We start from the raw sequence: 16,616 nt of genomic DNA, 5'->3' as shown, positions 1-16,616 counted from the left end.
CTGCTCCCCCAAATCTCTCCTCACCCCCTTGGCTGGAGTTCCCCAGTGGGAGGCTGACTCCTAGGACAAGGGGGGTGCATCTGAAGGTGAGAAAAACCTCCCAGATAGCTCAGCACCCCAACTCTGAGACCCAGTTGGCCTACAGTCACCAGGAAGGGACTGGAAGAGCCCAGGTCCAGAACTCGGCCTCCTGATTTTAATTCTGGGCTTTCTCTCCACCCCACACCACCACCCCCTGTCTCCTTTCCTCCACTCTGCACGTCCCAAGAGCACGACCTATCGTGTTTCTGACCTCTGATGCCTCCGGTCCCCGGCACAGTGTAGATACGCAGTAATAGGGAATGACTAGGTGATGAATGAATGCATGAATGAATGAGAGGGGAGCAAGGGAGCCCAAACAGCTCTTGCTCCCTCTCCTGCTTCCCAGTGCTGGTTCTGGTGGGCACAGTGTCCAGGTCAGCAACACAGCCATGCTGCCCACATCCTGCCACAGCTGAGCCTCCAACTCAGGCTGGCTAGGACCTCTCTGGGTGGAAGCTCATGGTCCCCACTTTTTGAGCCCCCGATTTTCCAGTGTCCAGGGCAAGGCCAGGATGAACACTCCTCAGGATCTTGGGTCAGAGGTTGTCTCTTCTACACACAGGGATAGGGCGTAAAGACAGCCCTACTTGGAGCTGCCTTCTCCAGAGCACCTGCGATCTCCCGGCCAGACCTCCCGGTTCTGAGCACACAGCAGAACTGGCCCCAGCCCTGCACCTGGCATCTCCCAGAGCCTTCTGCGTGCATGCCCCCGACGTGGGACAGTCCAGTGGAACGCGGCACAGCCCCTGAGCCCTCTAGCATCACCTCCTTGCTCTCCCCAGTCCTCTGAGGGAGCACAGACCCCATTCAACACCCAGGGTGAGTGCTGGAGCCATATTCCTGGATCAGAGGTCAGCCTCTACCCCACACAGAGAAGCCAGGCCAGGCCAGTGGCCTGCTGCCTATTCTGACACCCCACGTTTGGCAGAAGAAAATACCATGAGACGTGCTGCAGACCCTCCCCCTGGCATTTATGATGCAACCACCATCCGGCCCCTCCCTGCCCGTCCTGCCTTGTCCCGCAGTCCTCCCACACAAGAAGGTGCCATGGCAGTCTGACCGGGTCCACCCAGGGCCCCCAGCATGCCCGCCCCTGTGCCCAGTTTAGGGTCCCTGCTGCCCAGGCTCCTTTTCTCCCCATCACTGTCTGAGCGTCCTGGTCCTCAGGGCTCACCCCCCGCATGGAGCCTGCCCTGACCCCAGGACATCCCCTGCTGGCCTCACCCTCTTTCAGCAGCTCCTTCGCTGACTTCCAGGAGCCCTCTCCCCAGGTGTTCCACGCTCTGACCCCTTCAGCTCACTCTTTCTCAAGGGCTCCCTTTCCTTTCACCTCCCCCCTCCCAGCTCTGCCTTCACCCTTGGCTCTCCCCACCATCTCGGGTGTCCTCTTGGGTGACATCATCCACTCCTGTGGACTACAAGACCCCCCAGTCCGTATCTCCTGCCAAGATCTCTCTGCTGAGCACTGATGCCTCCACAGTGGACATCCCACAGGTACCACGAGGTCATTGCATCCAAAGCTGAGGTGATATTCCTTTTAAAGCCACTCAGTGACGGCACCGCCACCCACCCGGAACACCGGGCGTCTGGAGAGCCCCTCTGCTCCGTCACAGCTCCCTCAGTCCTCACCCAACACCTCTCGGCTGCATCCACCTTGCCCCAAATCCAAAGTCCCCGCCCTGGTCCAAGCCACCAGGACACTCTCCCACTGGCGCCTGCCACGTGGCCTTCCTGCTGAGAGTTTTGTGCCCCTTCAGTCCATTTTCCACACAGCAGCCAGAGGGATCCTTCAAAAGTACCCATGTCGTCATGTCGCACCCCCGTTTAAAAGCCTGCGGTGGCTCACCAAGCCTTCAGCATCCAGCCCCAACCCCAAGGCCCTCCCAGACGGGGCACCAGGACCCACCTCGCAGCCTCATGTGCTGCGAAGTGCAAGCAGAGCAGTACTTTCTGATGGCCACCTCCGGGCCTTTGCACACCCTGTCGCCTTGGCCTGGGAGGTCCTTCTCCTGCTATGTCACCTGGCTGACACCACCCAGAATGCAAGACTCAACTCAGACCCAGGAGGTACTTCCTCTGGGAAGCCTTGCTGCCCCCATAAGCTTGGTTTCAGACCCTTAAGCCTGTCTCCCTTCATCAGAGCTGCAACAGTTTGGTGCTAGTCGGCAGCCCCCAGGGAGCACACAGGAGCACTCCCGGCTACGTGCCAGGACTGCGGGCGTCGGGCGTGGGGAGTGGGGTGCAAGCCCAACCTTACCTGTCTCTGAGGGCCCGTGGGATCCGACTCTCTCCGTCGAGGGCGGGGTCCGGAGTGCAGGGGCGAGTGGGAAGGGCTGCCGGGCGTGGGGGGCTGTGATGTCTCTGACCGGCCATCGGCCTGGTTCAGCTGGGGTGGCAGGGGCTGAGCCGGCATCAGCCGCAGGTCCTCCTCGGCCAGTGTGTGCATGCCGCGTCCCCGGGGCCGGACGGTGGGCTCCGGCCCTGGCCGCCGACGCTCCTCGCCCTCCTCGGGCAGCGGCCGCAGCTCCTCGGGCTCCTCGTCCGTGGTGCCCGACGTACTAGGCTCAGCCCCCGGGGGGAAGTCCTTCAGCTCTGTCTCCTTGTCAATGATGACCCACTCCTTGCTGTCGAAGTCCTCCTCCTCGGCCAGCGGCACCGAGCGGAAGGCATTGCTCAGGGCCTCCTGTTCCACGGAGGCTGACACGTCCATGCGGCCGCTAGCCTGCCGGTCGGCGTGGCCCGTGTCCACTGACAGCATCTGGGCCGGCTGCGAGGAACAGGCCTGGCGCGAGGGTGAGCCGGGCAGATCCATTCGTGACCTGCAAAGCCACCCAACGTGGGGCTCAGTGCCCAGCCTCTCTGGACCCCCAAGGACCCCAAGGAGGTGGCAAGGTGGAAGCTGATGCCTGAGACCCCCTGACCACTGCACTTCTCCCACCCTGGGCCAGGCTCAGCCACGTCCTGGGTTGCCACCCTCCAACCTCAGTCCTGCAAAGATCTCATTCATTCATTTAGTCATTCATTCAACACACAATTTTTTTTTTCTTCTTCTTTTTTTTTTTTTGCGGTACACGGGCCTCTCACTGTCGTGGCCTCTCCCGTTGTGAAGCACAGTCTCCGGATGCGCAGGCTCAGTGGCCATGGCTCACGGGCCCAGCCGCTCCGTGGCATGTGGGATATTCCCGGACCGGGCACGAACCCGCGTCCCATGCATCGGCAGGCGGACTCTCAACCACTGCACCACCAGGGAAGCCCCAACACGCATTTTTGAATGCCTACTGTGTTCCAGGAATCTAAACAGGCAAAAAGTAAAATCCGGTTCCTGTGCCCAAGGAACACTGTCCTCCAAACCACGCCCCGGAAACTGGATCTTCTGACTTTCCTAAAGGCAATTTGATGTTTGCCCAGCTAGGGCTCCCACCCAATGCGGGCTCTCTCCCGCTGCACCCAGGGCAAACACACCCACCTGGCCCTCGAGTTTGCTGATGGTTTTCTAGCCTCTTTTACCACCACCCTTCAAGCCTACCTGGCTGGTTTCACCACCTCCAGCAAACTCCAGTGACTCCCAGCCCGGGACAAAGTCCGCATGCCTTAGTTTGGCATTCAAGGCCCCTGAGGGCCAGCCAAGGGCCCCATTTCCCCCTTCCCCTAGCCAGACCCATCTCAAATTCATTTGCTTTTCCACAAATTGCTCACACCTCTGTGCCTTTACGAATGCCACTCCCCACACACAGCCTGTCCTCCCACGCTTTGCTGTCCACCCCAGCTCGATGTCACCTCCTGCAGGGAGCTGTTCCCTCCTGCATTGATGGGGGTTAATTTGCCTTTCCGGCACTGCCTGTGTCCCCTCTCGTCACAGAGAGGAGCATGTGTATGTTTACGAATCTGCCACCCCGGGAGACTGCGAGTTCTGCCAGGCAGGGGCTGGGTCCCTTCTGACATTTGCTTCTGGGACCTGGATCCTACCTGGGGACATCTCTTCCATCGTTATCTTAACCTGTGCTGTGAATCTCACGTTACTTGCAGAGGTTCTCAACTGGGGAGTACCAGCCCCAAGGTGAGGGTGTTCCTGGTTGTAGGATGCTATACAAGGAAGAATTGTCCTCTCCCAGATGCCAGGGTGCCCCCCTGAGAACCACAGAGGCCTCACTCACACTCAGGCTGCGGACAGGGGGCGGACTGCCATCCTCCCCCCTGCATCGAGCCTGTGAGGGGAAGGGTGAGAGATCAAAGCCTCCCGTGGGGCTTTCTCAACATCGTACCCCAGCCTATGTGGGACCTGCCAACTCCAATCTGCACAACATTTTTATCAATTTGTTCATACGGCTTAAAATACAACCCCCGGAGGGAGGTCACCCAGGTCTTACATTCATACTCCCATGTAAGTGGCTAATGTCACTTCCTTTCCCAAGAGCATGGTTTGTCTAAATAGATGTGAAGGAGAAAGGAAGCCAGAGGAAGACAGGGGCCGAAGACTGTGGGGGGAGTGGGAACTGAAGAAAGCAGGGAGGTGGGACACCCTGATCTCACCAGCTTCATAGGTTCTCCTGCTCCCAAGTGCCCCAGAGCACCCCAAACGCTTTTGCCCTGCCTGAGATCCTGAACCTTCCAGAAAATCTCTCCTCAGCCCTCTCCTCTCCCCAGCATCCCTGAAACAAGGGTTCAGTCTGAACCAAACCAATGTGCTCTTCAGGACTGTCTTTGCTCAGGGCATTTCCCACCTCCCTTCTCCACTCGTATCCCTTCCAAACTGCCCCTCCTGACTCCTCCCTGTTTCCTGAACCCTCTGGGCGATGATGGATGAAAATGTGGTCTTCTGGCCTGGGTAGTTCAACCTGTGAGAGTGTGAGTGTGGTGAGGGTGTGTGTGTATGAGTGTGTGAGTGTGGTGGGCGTGTGAAAATGAGTGTGTGTGCGTGTGAGAGTATGCATGTGAGTGTGTGTGTGAGTGCGGTGGATGTGTGAAGGTGAGTGTGTGTGTGTGTGGACGTGAGTGTGAGAGTGTGCGTGTGAGTGTAGTGTGTGTGTGTGTGTGTGTGTGTGTGAGTATGAGCGTGGGGGTGTGTGTGGATGTGAGTGTGTGTGTGAGGGCTGTCGGCTCCCTCCGGACAGGGCCTGCGTCTCTTTGTCCTGGGGTCGCCACAGGGATTGGCACAGGACTGCCCTGACTCGGGCGTCTCCACACCCCAGAGGGGCACTGTGCCCATCCCAGAGGGGACGTGCAGTTCGGGGCGGAGTCCAGACGGGGGTTCCTGGCTGAAGTGGGGCATGAGGAGGCAGGGACCTCCTACCCCAGGGCTGGGCCCCAGGAAGAGACCTCTTTCCTGGTGCAGAGAAGGCCTCCGCCTTGCTGTGAGGTGAAGCCCCACCCGGAGCCAAGGGAGGTGGGGTCATGTCTCCCACCCGAGGTTGTCCCACCCATCAGATCTAAGGTGAGGACGGGACCCTGGTCCCTAGTGGCCATCAGCCACCCAAGGTCAACCAGCCACCCTCTCATCCCCCATCCTAAAGGCTCACCTTAAGTCTAAACTCTCCAACACTGCCACCCACCAACCAGGTCCCTCCTTGACATTCAGATCCCCGAGGCCTGACCCCCAAAACTTGGTCTGTCTTCTCCTCAGGCTCTCCCGAACCCTTCTCCAGGCCCCTCCCCCAGAGCTGAAGGGGGAGGGGCCTGGAGAAGGCCCCAGCTGCTCTGAGGCATCTGTGATTAGTCCCCAGGGAAAGAGGTTCTGGAAGCACGCCCACCTACATCTCAGCTCTCACCTCCTCCTACACCTTCCTCCAGCCCCACGCCCCTCCGTGGTCTGAGCCGGGCCCTCTGCATCCCCCACCCCCTCTCCAGGCTGTCACTGACTCTAACTGAGTCTGACCCCAGGCCCAAGTAGAACCCTCTTAACGCTTCCAAGGTCCCCCCACCTCTGCCTGCAATCTGAACTTTCCTCCAGACCAGGCATGTGAAGGTGGAGGGGACCAGGGGCCCCTGACCATCCCCCTGGCTCCAGACCCACCTCCTCTCATGCAGTTCCACCCGCCCATCCGCCGTGGACAGCCTCTCCGACTCAGGGCTGTTGACCCTCCGGTAGTGCAGAGAACGGACTGGGGTTGTCGGTGAGTCTGGGGGGACACGCACCGGGGAGCCGGGGAGCCCCGCAACTCGGCTCTGCTCCTCCTCCACCACACAGGGGGTCTGCAGGGCAGGGGAGCTCCATGAGTGGGGCTGACAGGGTAGCTGTGGGCAGGTGGTTTTCTGGGGTGAAGGAGAGAGAGGGAGGTCCGAGCACTGGGATGCCGGTGATCCTGGGATGGGGCTGGGCCAGGGAGGCAGGGCGAGCAGGCAGGCGGCTGGGGAGAGGGGCCCACGGGTGGGGAGCAAGGTGGGAGGGGGAAGGCCACCCGCGTCCCCCTCCGCAGCTGCAGTTACTTTGCCAATGTTGATCCGGAGTTTGTTCCGGTTGACATCTGTCTCCTCCCAGACTTCAGCCTCAGGACCCCCGGGATGGGGGGCGAGGTGGGGGCTGGAGCCCGGCCCCTCGGGGGGCCGCCCCGGCAGGATCGGAGGTGCGTTCTCCTGGTCACTCAGGTGTTCGCCCTGCAGCACATCCTCAGTGTTTTCCCGGAGCAGGTCGCCGGGCACCGGCGTCACGTTGACCACCCTGTGGAGGCCAGGAGGGGGCCGTGGGCAAGGCTGGCAGGGGTGCCCTCTCCTCTTGCACAGGCCCCGGAGACCACCCGCCACCCATGAGAGTGGGCACAGGCAAGGTCTGGCAGGGTCGGGGCGTCCGTAGGCCCATCTCCATCCCTGGCTTGCAAACCCTCTGGGACCAGACCACCGTCAGGTGGCTCAGGTGGTCAGAGGGCTGGAGGGCAATTACGGCCCCACCTGGCTCGGTTTATTTAGGAGATCTCGATGCTCTCCGGCCCTGCCAGCTCCCCACTACATTTCGCTGGCTGGCTTCCTTGAGACTAGGAAATGGGTCTAAAGAAAGAATCACTTTGGAGTTCCTGGACCAATATCTTTACAGACCCGGCACCTCACGTGCTGGCAAGTCCTGTGGAGTCTCCGCAGTGTGTCCCCTGGCTCACCCCTAGGGCTGGGTGGGGAGCCCTTCTCACTCGGGCCCCTCCCTGGGCCACTCTATCTTTGTGCTTTTCAGTTAGATCTGAAATCGCTCACCCATCGATTACAAACATCCCAGACTCAACTAAGAGTGCCTGGAGGGCAGGGGCTGCACATCTCTTCTCGGAGCCCCCACAGGGCCTGGTGCCAGGGCTCAAGACCTGTTCCCTGAATGGATGCGTGTGACCACCAAGAAACAGACAGACTGTGGCGCTGGGGGAATCTCACTCAGGGCTCCCTGCTCCCCAGTAAGGTCAAGAACTCCAAATAAGGATGCCCCCTCCATCTCCAGATTGAAGGGAGAGATGTGGCAGAGCTCCCTGGGATTCAAGAACCCTGCTTCTGAGCACCAAGAACAGGAGAGACAGCCAGGTGTGTCCAGGTAGGAAGAGGAGGAGAGGACTGGCTTCTCAGGTGACACCTCGGGGCAGGGGTCATCTGCCCCCCGTCGCCCCTCCCAAGACTCACCCAAACATGGCTGCCGTCTGCCGGGTGTTCTGCTGGGGCGGGGTGGAGGTGCTCGTGGACAGGAGGGCGTCATTGCCCGCCTTCTCCCAGTCAAAGGCCTCGTTCTCCGCGATGCCCCGCTCCTTCATGCTGTTCTCAAACACTGACATGATCAACTGCAGGGATGGGGGTGGCGGGAGGACAGAGAGGTGACCCAGGGGCTAGCCAGGAGGAGGGGGCAGTTGCTGGGATTGCAGGGGGAAGAGAGGGGCCTTCCAGGACAGGGATGGGCCACGAGGGGGCATTGAAAGAAGGGCACATTGATTTTAAATGACAACATGCACAAAGTATGCAAATCAGCATGCAAATTATCATCTTGACTTAAGCTCCACTGGCTGGACACAAGCCCTTGGAGATCTGTCCCCTGATTTCCAGCCCCAGCCTCCTCTGCCACCTCCACATCTCAGCAGAAGCAGCAGGAGTAGTTTCCCAAACCCACCACCTGGGGTCATGCCTCTGCACAGGCTGCTTCCTCTGCCTGCAGTGCCTTTCCCACTGTCTTCTCCACTCTGAAGCCTTCCCTGAATACCCCGCCCACACGATTGGGCACAGAGCAGCGGTTTGAATTGTTCACAGGCCTATCTGCCACCTCTACATTTCTAGCAGCCAGCCCAGGGCCCAGCACAGGGTGTGCTCGAAGCTGTGTGGTCTGGGGCAACCCATGAGGCTGAGCTAGGCCTGGGGGGCTTGGCCTCCCACTGCCCGAGTAAGGGACCTCTGCCAACAACTGGGTCCCTGGGTTCAGGAGGTGGCGGCCCCACAGACCTTTCCACTTCTGACTTAGGTCTCTCCAGAGGGTTGTCTCTGCTAGCAGGACCCCCTTCACTGCGAGCCCACTGTGTGCCTGACACTATCTGTGCTCCCTGCGGTGTGTAGCCGTGCCTCGCACATAGTGGATCCTGGGCAGAACATTCTCTGATCAGTGGGTCCCATAGGGGTGTAGTGATGGCGCCTTGGAAAGAGCACTGGACTTGGAGTCAGATGTGCCTGAGCCCTGCCCTGCTCCTAACCAGGCTGTCAGGCCTCAGTTTCCTCATCTATGAGATGGGGATAATCATCCCACTTGGCCTCCTGCAGAGTTTCAGTGTAAAGTCCTTGAAAGCACTTGGCTTCATTAATTGTTAAGTGCTGGAATAATAACATAAAGAACACGCAATATCACCAAAGGCTTGTTTTAAAGCTTAAATGAGTTAATGCAGGAAAAGTACTGAGAACAGGGTGAGCTCTTGATAAATCTTAGCTGTGACTACTGTTTACAAGAGCACACAACAGTTTCTTTCGTGTGGTTGGAAGACCGGGGGAGGTGCTCAGGGCCAAGCCGGCAGGGGCGCGGGGCCTCAGCAGGATGGGTGGCGCTGGAGACAGTCACCCATAGAGAGGCGTCGGGGGCGCAGGAGCAGGCAGGCAGGCTCCCACCTGGTAATCGGGCTTGCTGAAATAGTCGAGGCTGGCGATGTGGTCCAGGAAAAGGTGGAACTCGGAGGGCATGTGCTTCAGCAGCATCCGGTGCTCGTACTTCTCCTTGATCATCCCTACCTGCTCCTGGAGACAAGAGGGCACTGGGAGATGCAGCCCCAGCTGCCCCACACGCCCTCCCTGCCCTCAGACCCAGCTGTACCGCCCTCACCTTGTCCTTGATCTTCCTCCAAGGCAGCTGACCCACTGCAAACTCCACAAGCATGTAGAAGAGGGACCACAGGTCATCGTGGCGGCCCATCTCCTGGGGGTGGGAGCAGGGAGGGGGTCACCCATGGCTCTCAGGTCCTTCCCTGGGAGTGGAGGCTGACCCTTCACTGAGGGACACCAGTCAGGGTGCCTATGGGCAGAGCTGGGGTCTCCCTGAAGTCACGGCTCCATTCCTGACCCGCCAACACACAGAATCCCACAGTCAAAAGTTCCGTGTGTGCTTTCTCATCCACAGAGATTTGTGATGGGGACAGAGAGGAGGGGATCCCCAATACAAGGAAGAAGGTGACGTCAAGGGGAGACGCCCGCCGAGCCCTCTTCCAATCAGGGTCTCTGGAGGGGCATCTTCCAGCCCCTGCCCTGCACTCCTCTCCCCACCTCCCATCACAGCTGCCTGCCCTGCTCTCTTCCTCAGCAGCATATTCTGCACCTGACCTCTGCCCTTACTGTTCCCACATCCCTCAGTCCCGCCCTGCCACTCACCCGGTTCTTGTGAGCATTGACCGAGGCATAGCGAACAGTCCCGCGAAACCCGGCCACATTCCGAGGCTGCAGAGGGGAGGACACCACCAGGAACGTCACCCACTGCCCCTGACCTCGGCCACATCTCAACCCTGCTTACCAAGCCTAATTCTGCCTACTTTAGCCCTGACTGCCTCCTCCCCCATCACCCCCCGCCCCCCGCCACTGCACTCCCCAGTGGGCCTGGTCAGGAGCAACCTGACACACCAAGCCCAGTCCTAAACCCATCTCTCGACCCTGCTCATTGCCCCTGCGTCTGCCCTTGACCAGGCAGACCACAAGGTGTGGAAGTGGCATCCACCCAGGCCAAGGGGGAGAGGGGGACACGCCGAGTGTGGACCCAGCACTGGGTGACACTGAACACGAGGCCAGGCCTGTCTAGGCAGCTGCAGGGAAAACTGGTGAAGGGTCCCCAGATCAGGGGGTGGGGCAAGGATGCCAGGATTCCCGTGAGCGGCGGTACTCACGGGCCGAACGTCCCCCGTGGTGTTGGTGTACTGCCGGGCCAGCCCAAAATCCAACATGTAGCACTTTCTGTAGGTGGAGGGCAGCCTGCCCATGGCAAAGTTTGACTGGGGGAAGACAGTAGCTGTGAACCTTGGGGCTCCAGGCCCACCTCAGGGGACACCAAGAAACAGCTCTGGTGAGGGGCCTTCCACCCCACATACACTCACGTGAGAGTAAAACATCAATATGTACAGCAGGTCACGGACCTTATCTGAGGGGCAGGTGTGATTATGCTCATTTTAGATAGGAGGAAACTGAGAGCAAACTGCAGGCTTCTCCAAGATCACACAGCGAGAGGTGACCCAGCCAAGGTCACCTGGCTCCGAATCCTTGGAAGTCCCAGCAGGCCTGGGAGTAACTGTCCTGCTCTGAGGCATCAGGAGACCAGCATTGTTCTTGCTGTGTGACCTTGGGCCATTCAACCAACCGTTCTGGGCCTCAGTTTTCACCACTTTAAATTGGGTCCAAGCACCAAGATCCAAGATGTTACAAAATCAGCTACTTGGAATCTCTTACCAAGCCCCAGCCCCTCGTCGCCCTTCCTTCTTCAATCCTTCCATCCTTCCCCAACCCCTTCACCTTTCCAGGTTCAAGGACTATTCAGGTCAGGGGTGAGAAAAAGGAAGAGAAGAGAAAAGAGGGGAGGACACCGGCACACCCAAGGGGCAGGCAGGGGTGCTCCTGAGAGGCAGGGGAGAGGAAGAGTTGGAACTTGGGATGGAGAGCAGGAGGAGGGTAGAAGAGGCTGTCCCCACCCAACCACTGCTCTGGAGAAGAAACCAGGGGACCCAGGGAAGGAGAGGAGGCGGGGTGTGTGCTTCAGAGGAGGGGGCAGCCCTCACCGGCTTGATGTCGCGGTGCAGGAAGCCCACGGAGTGGATGGCCTCGATGGACTCCAGGATCTGCTTGCCCAGCCGCAGAGTGGTGCTCAGCGTGAAGGTGCCTCGAGGCTGGCTGCGTCGCAGGTCAGCCAGGTTCCGGCCCTGGGGTGGGGGTGGGGGTGGGGACAGGCCCAGTTCAGCTGCCACCCGACCACCACCGCCATGACACTCTGCCCAGCCTCGCCCCAAAGGCTTGCGCCCACTCCCCATTCCTCCCAGGGCCACAGTCTCCATCCCACCCCAGGAGCCACCACCAGAGCTCCTGGGGGAGAGTGAAGGGAGGACGGGCCACGGGGACTCACCTGGAGCTGCATCACTACATAGTTAAACTTCTCGTTGCGGCCACAGCCAATGAACCTGCACACGTGGTCTTTCCCTGAGGGATACAGACAGGGGTCTCCCAACTCCTACTCCTTCTTCCTCACTCCCAGCCCTAAGGTGGGCTTCCCGTGCACTCTTGATTCCTGGTTCCCCCAGCCCTGGCCCCATGGCCACTTCTCCCACCTCCCCCTGCCCTTAGGCCCATGATCACTCTTGGACTCTGTTCCCACATGCCCTCGCCCATCACCTCTCAGCCCCTGGCTCCATCACCTCTTCCCTCCCACCTTGCCCTGGACCCGCACCTTGCAGCTTTTTGAGCACAGCCACCTCCATCTTGAGGACCTGCTTGGGTTGCTGGGCCGACTCCACCTTCAGGGCCACGTTCTCCCTGGTCAGCAGGTCCATGGCCTCGTAGATCTCACCAAAGCCCCCGCCCCCGATCTTTTTGAGCTACAGAGATGGGTGAAAGGGGAATAGGGGACACAGGGATCAGGCTGAACAGCTCCTCACCCCACCCATTACTGGGTCACTTCCTTCACTGATGGGGGCAGGGGCTGTCCTTGAAGGGGAGGACCCCGTGGCTCCCTTCTTCACCCCACCCACCCGTGCTCCCACCTCCTCTCCTAGTGCTGGAGACAGAGAGCTCAGTCCATGGGTGTACAACTATTCACAGACACAGACAGACAGACACACACACACACACACACACACACACACGCATGGGGCTAGATGTCAGAGTGGGCAGTGGGAAAGTTATGAGACCTGAGACTCCACAGAGACAAGGAGACAAGCCGATGCAGGATTCTGAAGAGATAATGGGCCATCGTGAGCCTTTTTTTTTTTTTTTTTTTTGCGGTACGCGGGCCTCTCACCGCTGCGGCCTCTCCCGTCGCGGAGCACAGGCTCCGGACGCGCAGGCTCAGCGGCCATGGCCCACGGGCCCAGCCGCTCCGCGGCACGTGGGATCCTCCCGGACCGGGGCACGAACCCGCGTCCCCTGCATCGGCAGGCGAACTCCCAACCACTGCGCCACCAGGGAAGCCCCTCGTGAGCCTTTTAAGGACAATAAATATCACGCTCCCCCCATCCCCCACCTAGACTGAGCAGCCTCCGTCCAGAAGCCAAACTAATTTCCAGAACCTTGCAGCTTCAGGTGGGTCCCTCCCTCAGGGAGGCCAGCCCTTCCTGGGGTTGGCAGTCTCCTGAAAGACGACACCAGGGGCAGAGAGCATTTAGAGGGAAGTGTTCGGGGGAGGGGACTCAGCAAAGGGTGTTCTCTGCCCAGGCCCCCTGCTGAAGCTCACGTCACTCCCGAGGCCCCAGGTCAGAGGCCCCAAACCAGGGTGAGCCTCCTGTCCAGGGGAACATGGTGGGGATGGAGGTTTGAAGAGACTCTGTGTGTTCCCAGGGAGCATTGCAGTGGAGCTCTGATGTTCTGGGCAGGCAGTGAGAAAAGGCAGAGGGGAGAACTGTGACAGAGGCGGAATTGGCCAGGGGAAATGAGCAAAGCTGAGTTACGGGGCGGGATTAAGTCAGGGGCCCAGGGGTCTTGGAGAGTGAGGGTGCTGCTGGCAATGATGGGGGGACAGGGGAGAAGGTGCTGAGTTCTAAGTTGGGACTCATTTGGCTTAAGAAAGATGTACACCTCTTTCCGCCCTCTTTCCGTGTCGTCATAATGGTGCGCACAAAGGTCCCAGCTGATGCTCTCAACAGCATCAACAAAAGTGAGGCAAATGCCAGGTTCTTATTAGGCTTTGCTGCTCCAAAGTCACCGTCCAGTTTCTAACTGGGATGCTGAAGCATGGTTACACTGGCGAGTTTGAAATCACTGATGCTCACAGAGCTGGGAAAATTACTGTGAACCTCACAGGCAGGCTAAACAAGTGTAGAGTGACCAGCCCCGGATTTGATGTGCAGCTCAAAGAGCTAGAAAAATGGCAGAATAATCTGCTTCCGTCCCGTCAGTGTGGTTTCATTGTACTGATAACCTCAGCTGGCATCATGAACCGTGAGGAAGCAAGATGAAAAAACACAGGAGGGAAAATCCCGGAGTTCTTTTTCTAGGGATGTAACACATCTGTGCAAAGAAAATGCCTCAACAGAAAAAAAAAAAAAAAGCTAAACAGTTCAATTCTCCCCTCCCAGGGAGCCCCCCCACCCATGGGTGGCCTGACCTCTTCCAGAGTCGTCACTTGTGTCCTGTTGGCTTGTAACGTGCCAGCCGCAGCTGATTGGATGGAGGCTGCTCTGAGCATCTGTAAACTCCTGACTCTAAGCCTCCTGCATCTGAGCCCGCCCCTTGGCAGTTATTCAGCACGCGGATGCCCAATAAATGTTTAATGGTGGTTGAAACATGGGAATGGTGAGAGATAGGGGGCAGGGCAGAGCTGAGGACTGCGAGTTCCCAGCAGGTTACAGTTGTAAACACTCTAGAAAAAGAGAGAAGGATGAAGGGAAGATTTGGAAGACAAGTGGAAGGCTGGTTGGGTTCTTGTGCCCAGGAAAGAGGAGGGAGGAAGAACAGTGATAAACCGGGGTCCCTCTCTACTTGAGATGAAAGTTAAGGTCAGACTTCTAGCAGAATTTCAGAACAGGAGGAGACAGATGCAAACTCAAGGGAAGCAATGGCATGTCTTCCTCTGGGAACGTGAAACTCAGGGGAGATTCTAGTATCTTCTAGATTCCTTTACGGTTTTCTTTGTGGGAACGTGGAGGAAACACCTCGTTTTCTGTGCTCCAGACTCACAGACATCATCTCAGCTCATCCCCAGAGGCTCCCAGCAACACAGGTAAGGAAGGTCACAGGAGTTGTCATTTTGCACAAAAGGAAAACTTAGGCACAGAGAGTTAAGTACCTTGCCCCAGTTCACACTGCTAGTAAGTTGCAAAGCCGGGTTTCACTTAAACCCAGGGAATCTGATGCAGAACCCACAGTCTTAACTGAAATAATAGGAACCATTGACTATACTGTGATTAACAGTGTGAGTGCTGAGATTCAAGGCCAGATCTGCCAGGCTCCAAAATCCTTGCTGGAGATGGTAAGGAGGGCTCGGGGCACCCAAGACATTTCTGACACCTACTGTCCATTTTCCCAGGATGCCAAAGGGTATTTCTCTACCACCTCCACTTCCAAACAGAGTCTGTTTCTCTTTCCTTAGTTCCTTCCTCACCCCCCACCCACCCATTACAGAACCTCTGGGGGCAGGGGAGTACTGCAGGCACCCTAATAATACTTCTAGGAGGCCATGAAAATGTTTTCATTTCTTTTACAATCAGAAGGGGGAAATGAACTTTTAGGTCAAAAAATTGTATTATATAGTATTAATTTATTCCTCATTATAGCAATGCAGTCATACAATTGCAATCTTTAGTACTTTATTATGTTGGAAGGGGCCGGTAAGGGCAAAAGTGCCCAAGGCCCACGAAAGTCACAAAACAGCTTTGCCCACAGCCCAGTGACAGGAATGTTCTCTCAACCTCCCTGCACCAGACCCTATTCCTCCCCTCCTAAATTTTTTCTGGACCCTCTCCCCTGCCGAAGGACCTCAAGAAACATGACACAATAGGACTAGCATTCACTTAGGAAAAAGGAAACCAGGTTTCTTGGCCCAGCTCTGGGTGAACTGGGGTGAGTTTCTGCTTTTCCCCTTCTGTAAAATGAGAGTTGGACTAGAATATATGTCACAACTCTCCCTCCGTTCTCTGATCCTGATTCTCAGATGGGCTAATTCTTAGGAAGCAACATAGTTCAGTGACTGTTGCCCCAGCAGTCAGACAAACCTGGTTCCACCAACTAGTCACGGGAACTTGGCAAGTTAGCTAATCCCTGTGCCTCAGTTTCCACAACTGTGAAACGGGGATAATAACAGTATCTACTCCATAGGTTGTTGAGATAATGCATGTAAGGCATTTTGCATAGCGCCCGGCCACAGTAAGTGCTCAAAATAAATGATAAGTTTTTATTGTTATTATACTTTGACGTTCTGATTCTAAGGGGCACCCCTCAAGAAGAAAAACATGCTATTATTTTTAAATACTCCACCAAATGCCACGGACCCTCATTTTCTCTTGGCACAGCCCATCTGGGCAGTTTTCTTGGCTCCTGAGCTGTGCCTCACTCTCTGTCTGTCCCTCGTGGAGACTGGCTGAGGGCAGGCATCTGGCACCCCACCCTCTCTATTTCTCCAGGGTCCAGGGAGGGAGGGGAAAGCGAGGTCACCTGGCAAAGACTGAGGGCTTGCCCCTTTCCCCTCCCCCCCTGCCACTTCTCTCCCCACTCATCTCCCACCCCCTCCCTCAAAAAGCACAGGAAATTTCTAACCCAATTTCACTATGTGCGTGAATACCCTCTTTTTCTCACCTATTCAATGCAAAAGTCCTCCTGCCTCCAATCTGCCAGAAACTATGCCCTGAGCAGGACCCGGAGGGGGTGAGGGTGGCGTCTTGGAGGAACACGCCTCACTTTGCCAGACCCTCATGCCTTTGATTACTGCCCTGGCTCCTCCTCTCCCAGTTTCTGTCCCCTTCCTCTCCCCCTCAGGAAGTCCCCCTCTGGGACATAGACAGCCCTTTCCCTCAGCTCTCGGGCTCCTCCAGCTCCGTCCCTCACCTCTTCCGGTCCCAGAGACATCTCTGACAACGTTGCCACCTTTGCCCCTCTCCCTGGCCACTAGGAGACCTGCCCACTGGGTAGTTGTTGCCATGGAGACCTGCCCGCAGCCAGGCCCCATTCTCCTCTCAACCCCGCACCTCTGGTGAGCCGAGCACCCACCCTATGCAGACCCACAAGCTCACATAGTCACCCCAAATTCTGCCCCACATCATCCTGCCCCCATAAAAACAGGACATCAGAGTGCCCTCAAGCATCGGAAAGAAAAGGGGGGCGGTGGGACAGGGATTGATTTTTCATAGGTTCCGCTCAACATACACTACACTGCCTTTGCCTCGACCCTCATGTGTCGCCCTCCCATCCGAGAGGCAAAGCCCTGAAGA

At 57.7% G+C, this 16,616-nt stretch overlaps 1 protein-coding gene across 2 annotated transcripts in view; it reads right to left on the bottom strand.

Annotated features, from left to right (window-relative positions):
* TTBK1 (tau tubulin kinase 1) overlaps positions 1 to 16,616 on the bottom strand; it is a 42,018-nt gene that overhangs the window by 21,433 nt on the left and 3,969 nt on the right. For both annotated transcript variants that reach the window (XR_007479631.1, XM_033423973.2), the window contains exons 3-13: positions 11,927 to 12,074; positions 11,606 to 11,679; positions 11,265 to 11,405; positions 10,383 to 10,487; positions 9,877 to 9,942; positions 9,335 to 9,427; positions 9,124 to 9,249; positions 7,669 to 7,823; positions 6,505 to 6,736; positions 6,092 to 6,270; positions 2,339 to 2,900 (exon numbers count right to left, since the gene is read on the bottom strand). Coding sequence is in view for 1 of the 2 variants with exons in the window: in XM_033423973.2 (XP_033279864.2) it covers positions 2,339 to 2,900; positions 6,092 to 6,270; positions 6,505 to 6,736; positions 7,669 to 7,823; positions 9,124 to 9,249; positions 9,335 to 9,427; positions 9,877 to 9,942; positions 10,383 to 10,487; positions 11,265 to 11,405; positions 11,606 to 11,679; positions 11,927 to 12,074 (1,881 nt within the window). In the remaining variant the exon portion in view is untranslated. The remainder of the gene's footprint in view (positions 1 to 2,338; positions 2,901 to 6,091; positions 6,271 to 6,504; positions 6,737 to 7,668; positions 7,824 to 9,123; positions 9,250 to 9,334; positions 9,428 to 9,876; positions 9,943 to 10,382; positions 10,488 to 11,264; positions 11,406 to 11,605; positions 11,680 to 11,926; positions 12,075 to 16,616) is intronic.

The sequence above is a fragment of the Orcinus orca genome, chromosome 10 (genome assembly GCF_937001465.1).
Source record: "Orcinus orca chromosome 10, mOrcOrc1.1, whole genome shotgun sequence".
Lineage (NCBI taxonomy): Eukaryota > Metazoa > Chordata > Mammalia > Artiodactyla > Delphinidae > Orcinus > Orcinus orca.
The sequence above is the reverse complement of the archived record's forward strand: the minus strand, read 5'-3'. Positions and strand labels throughout refer to the sequence as shown.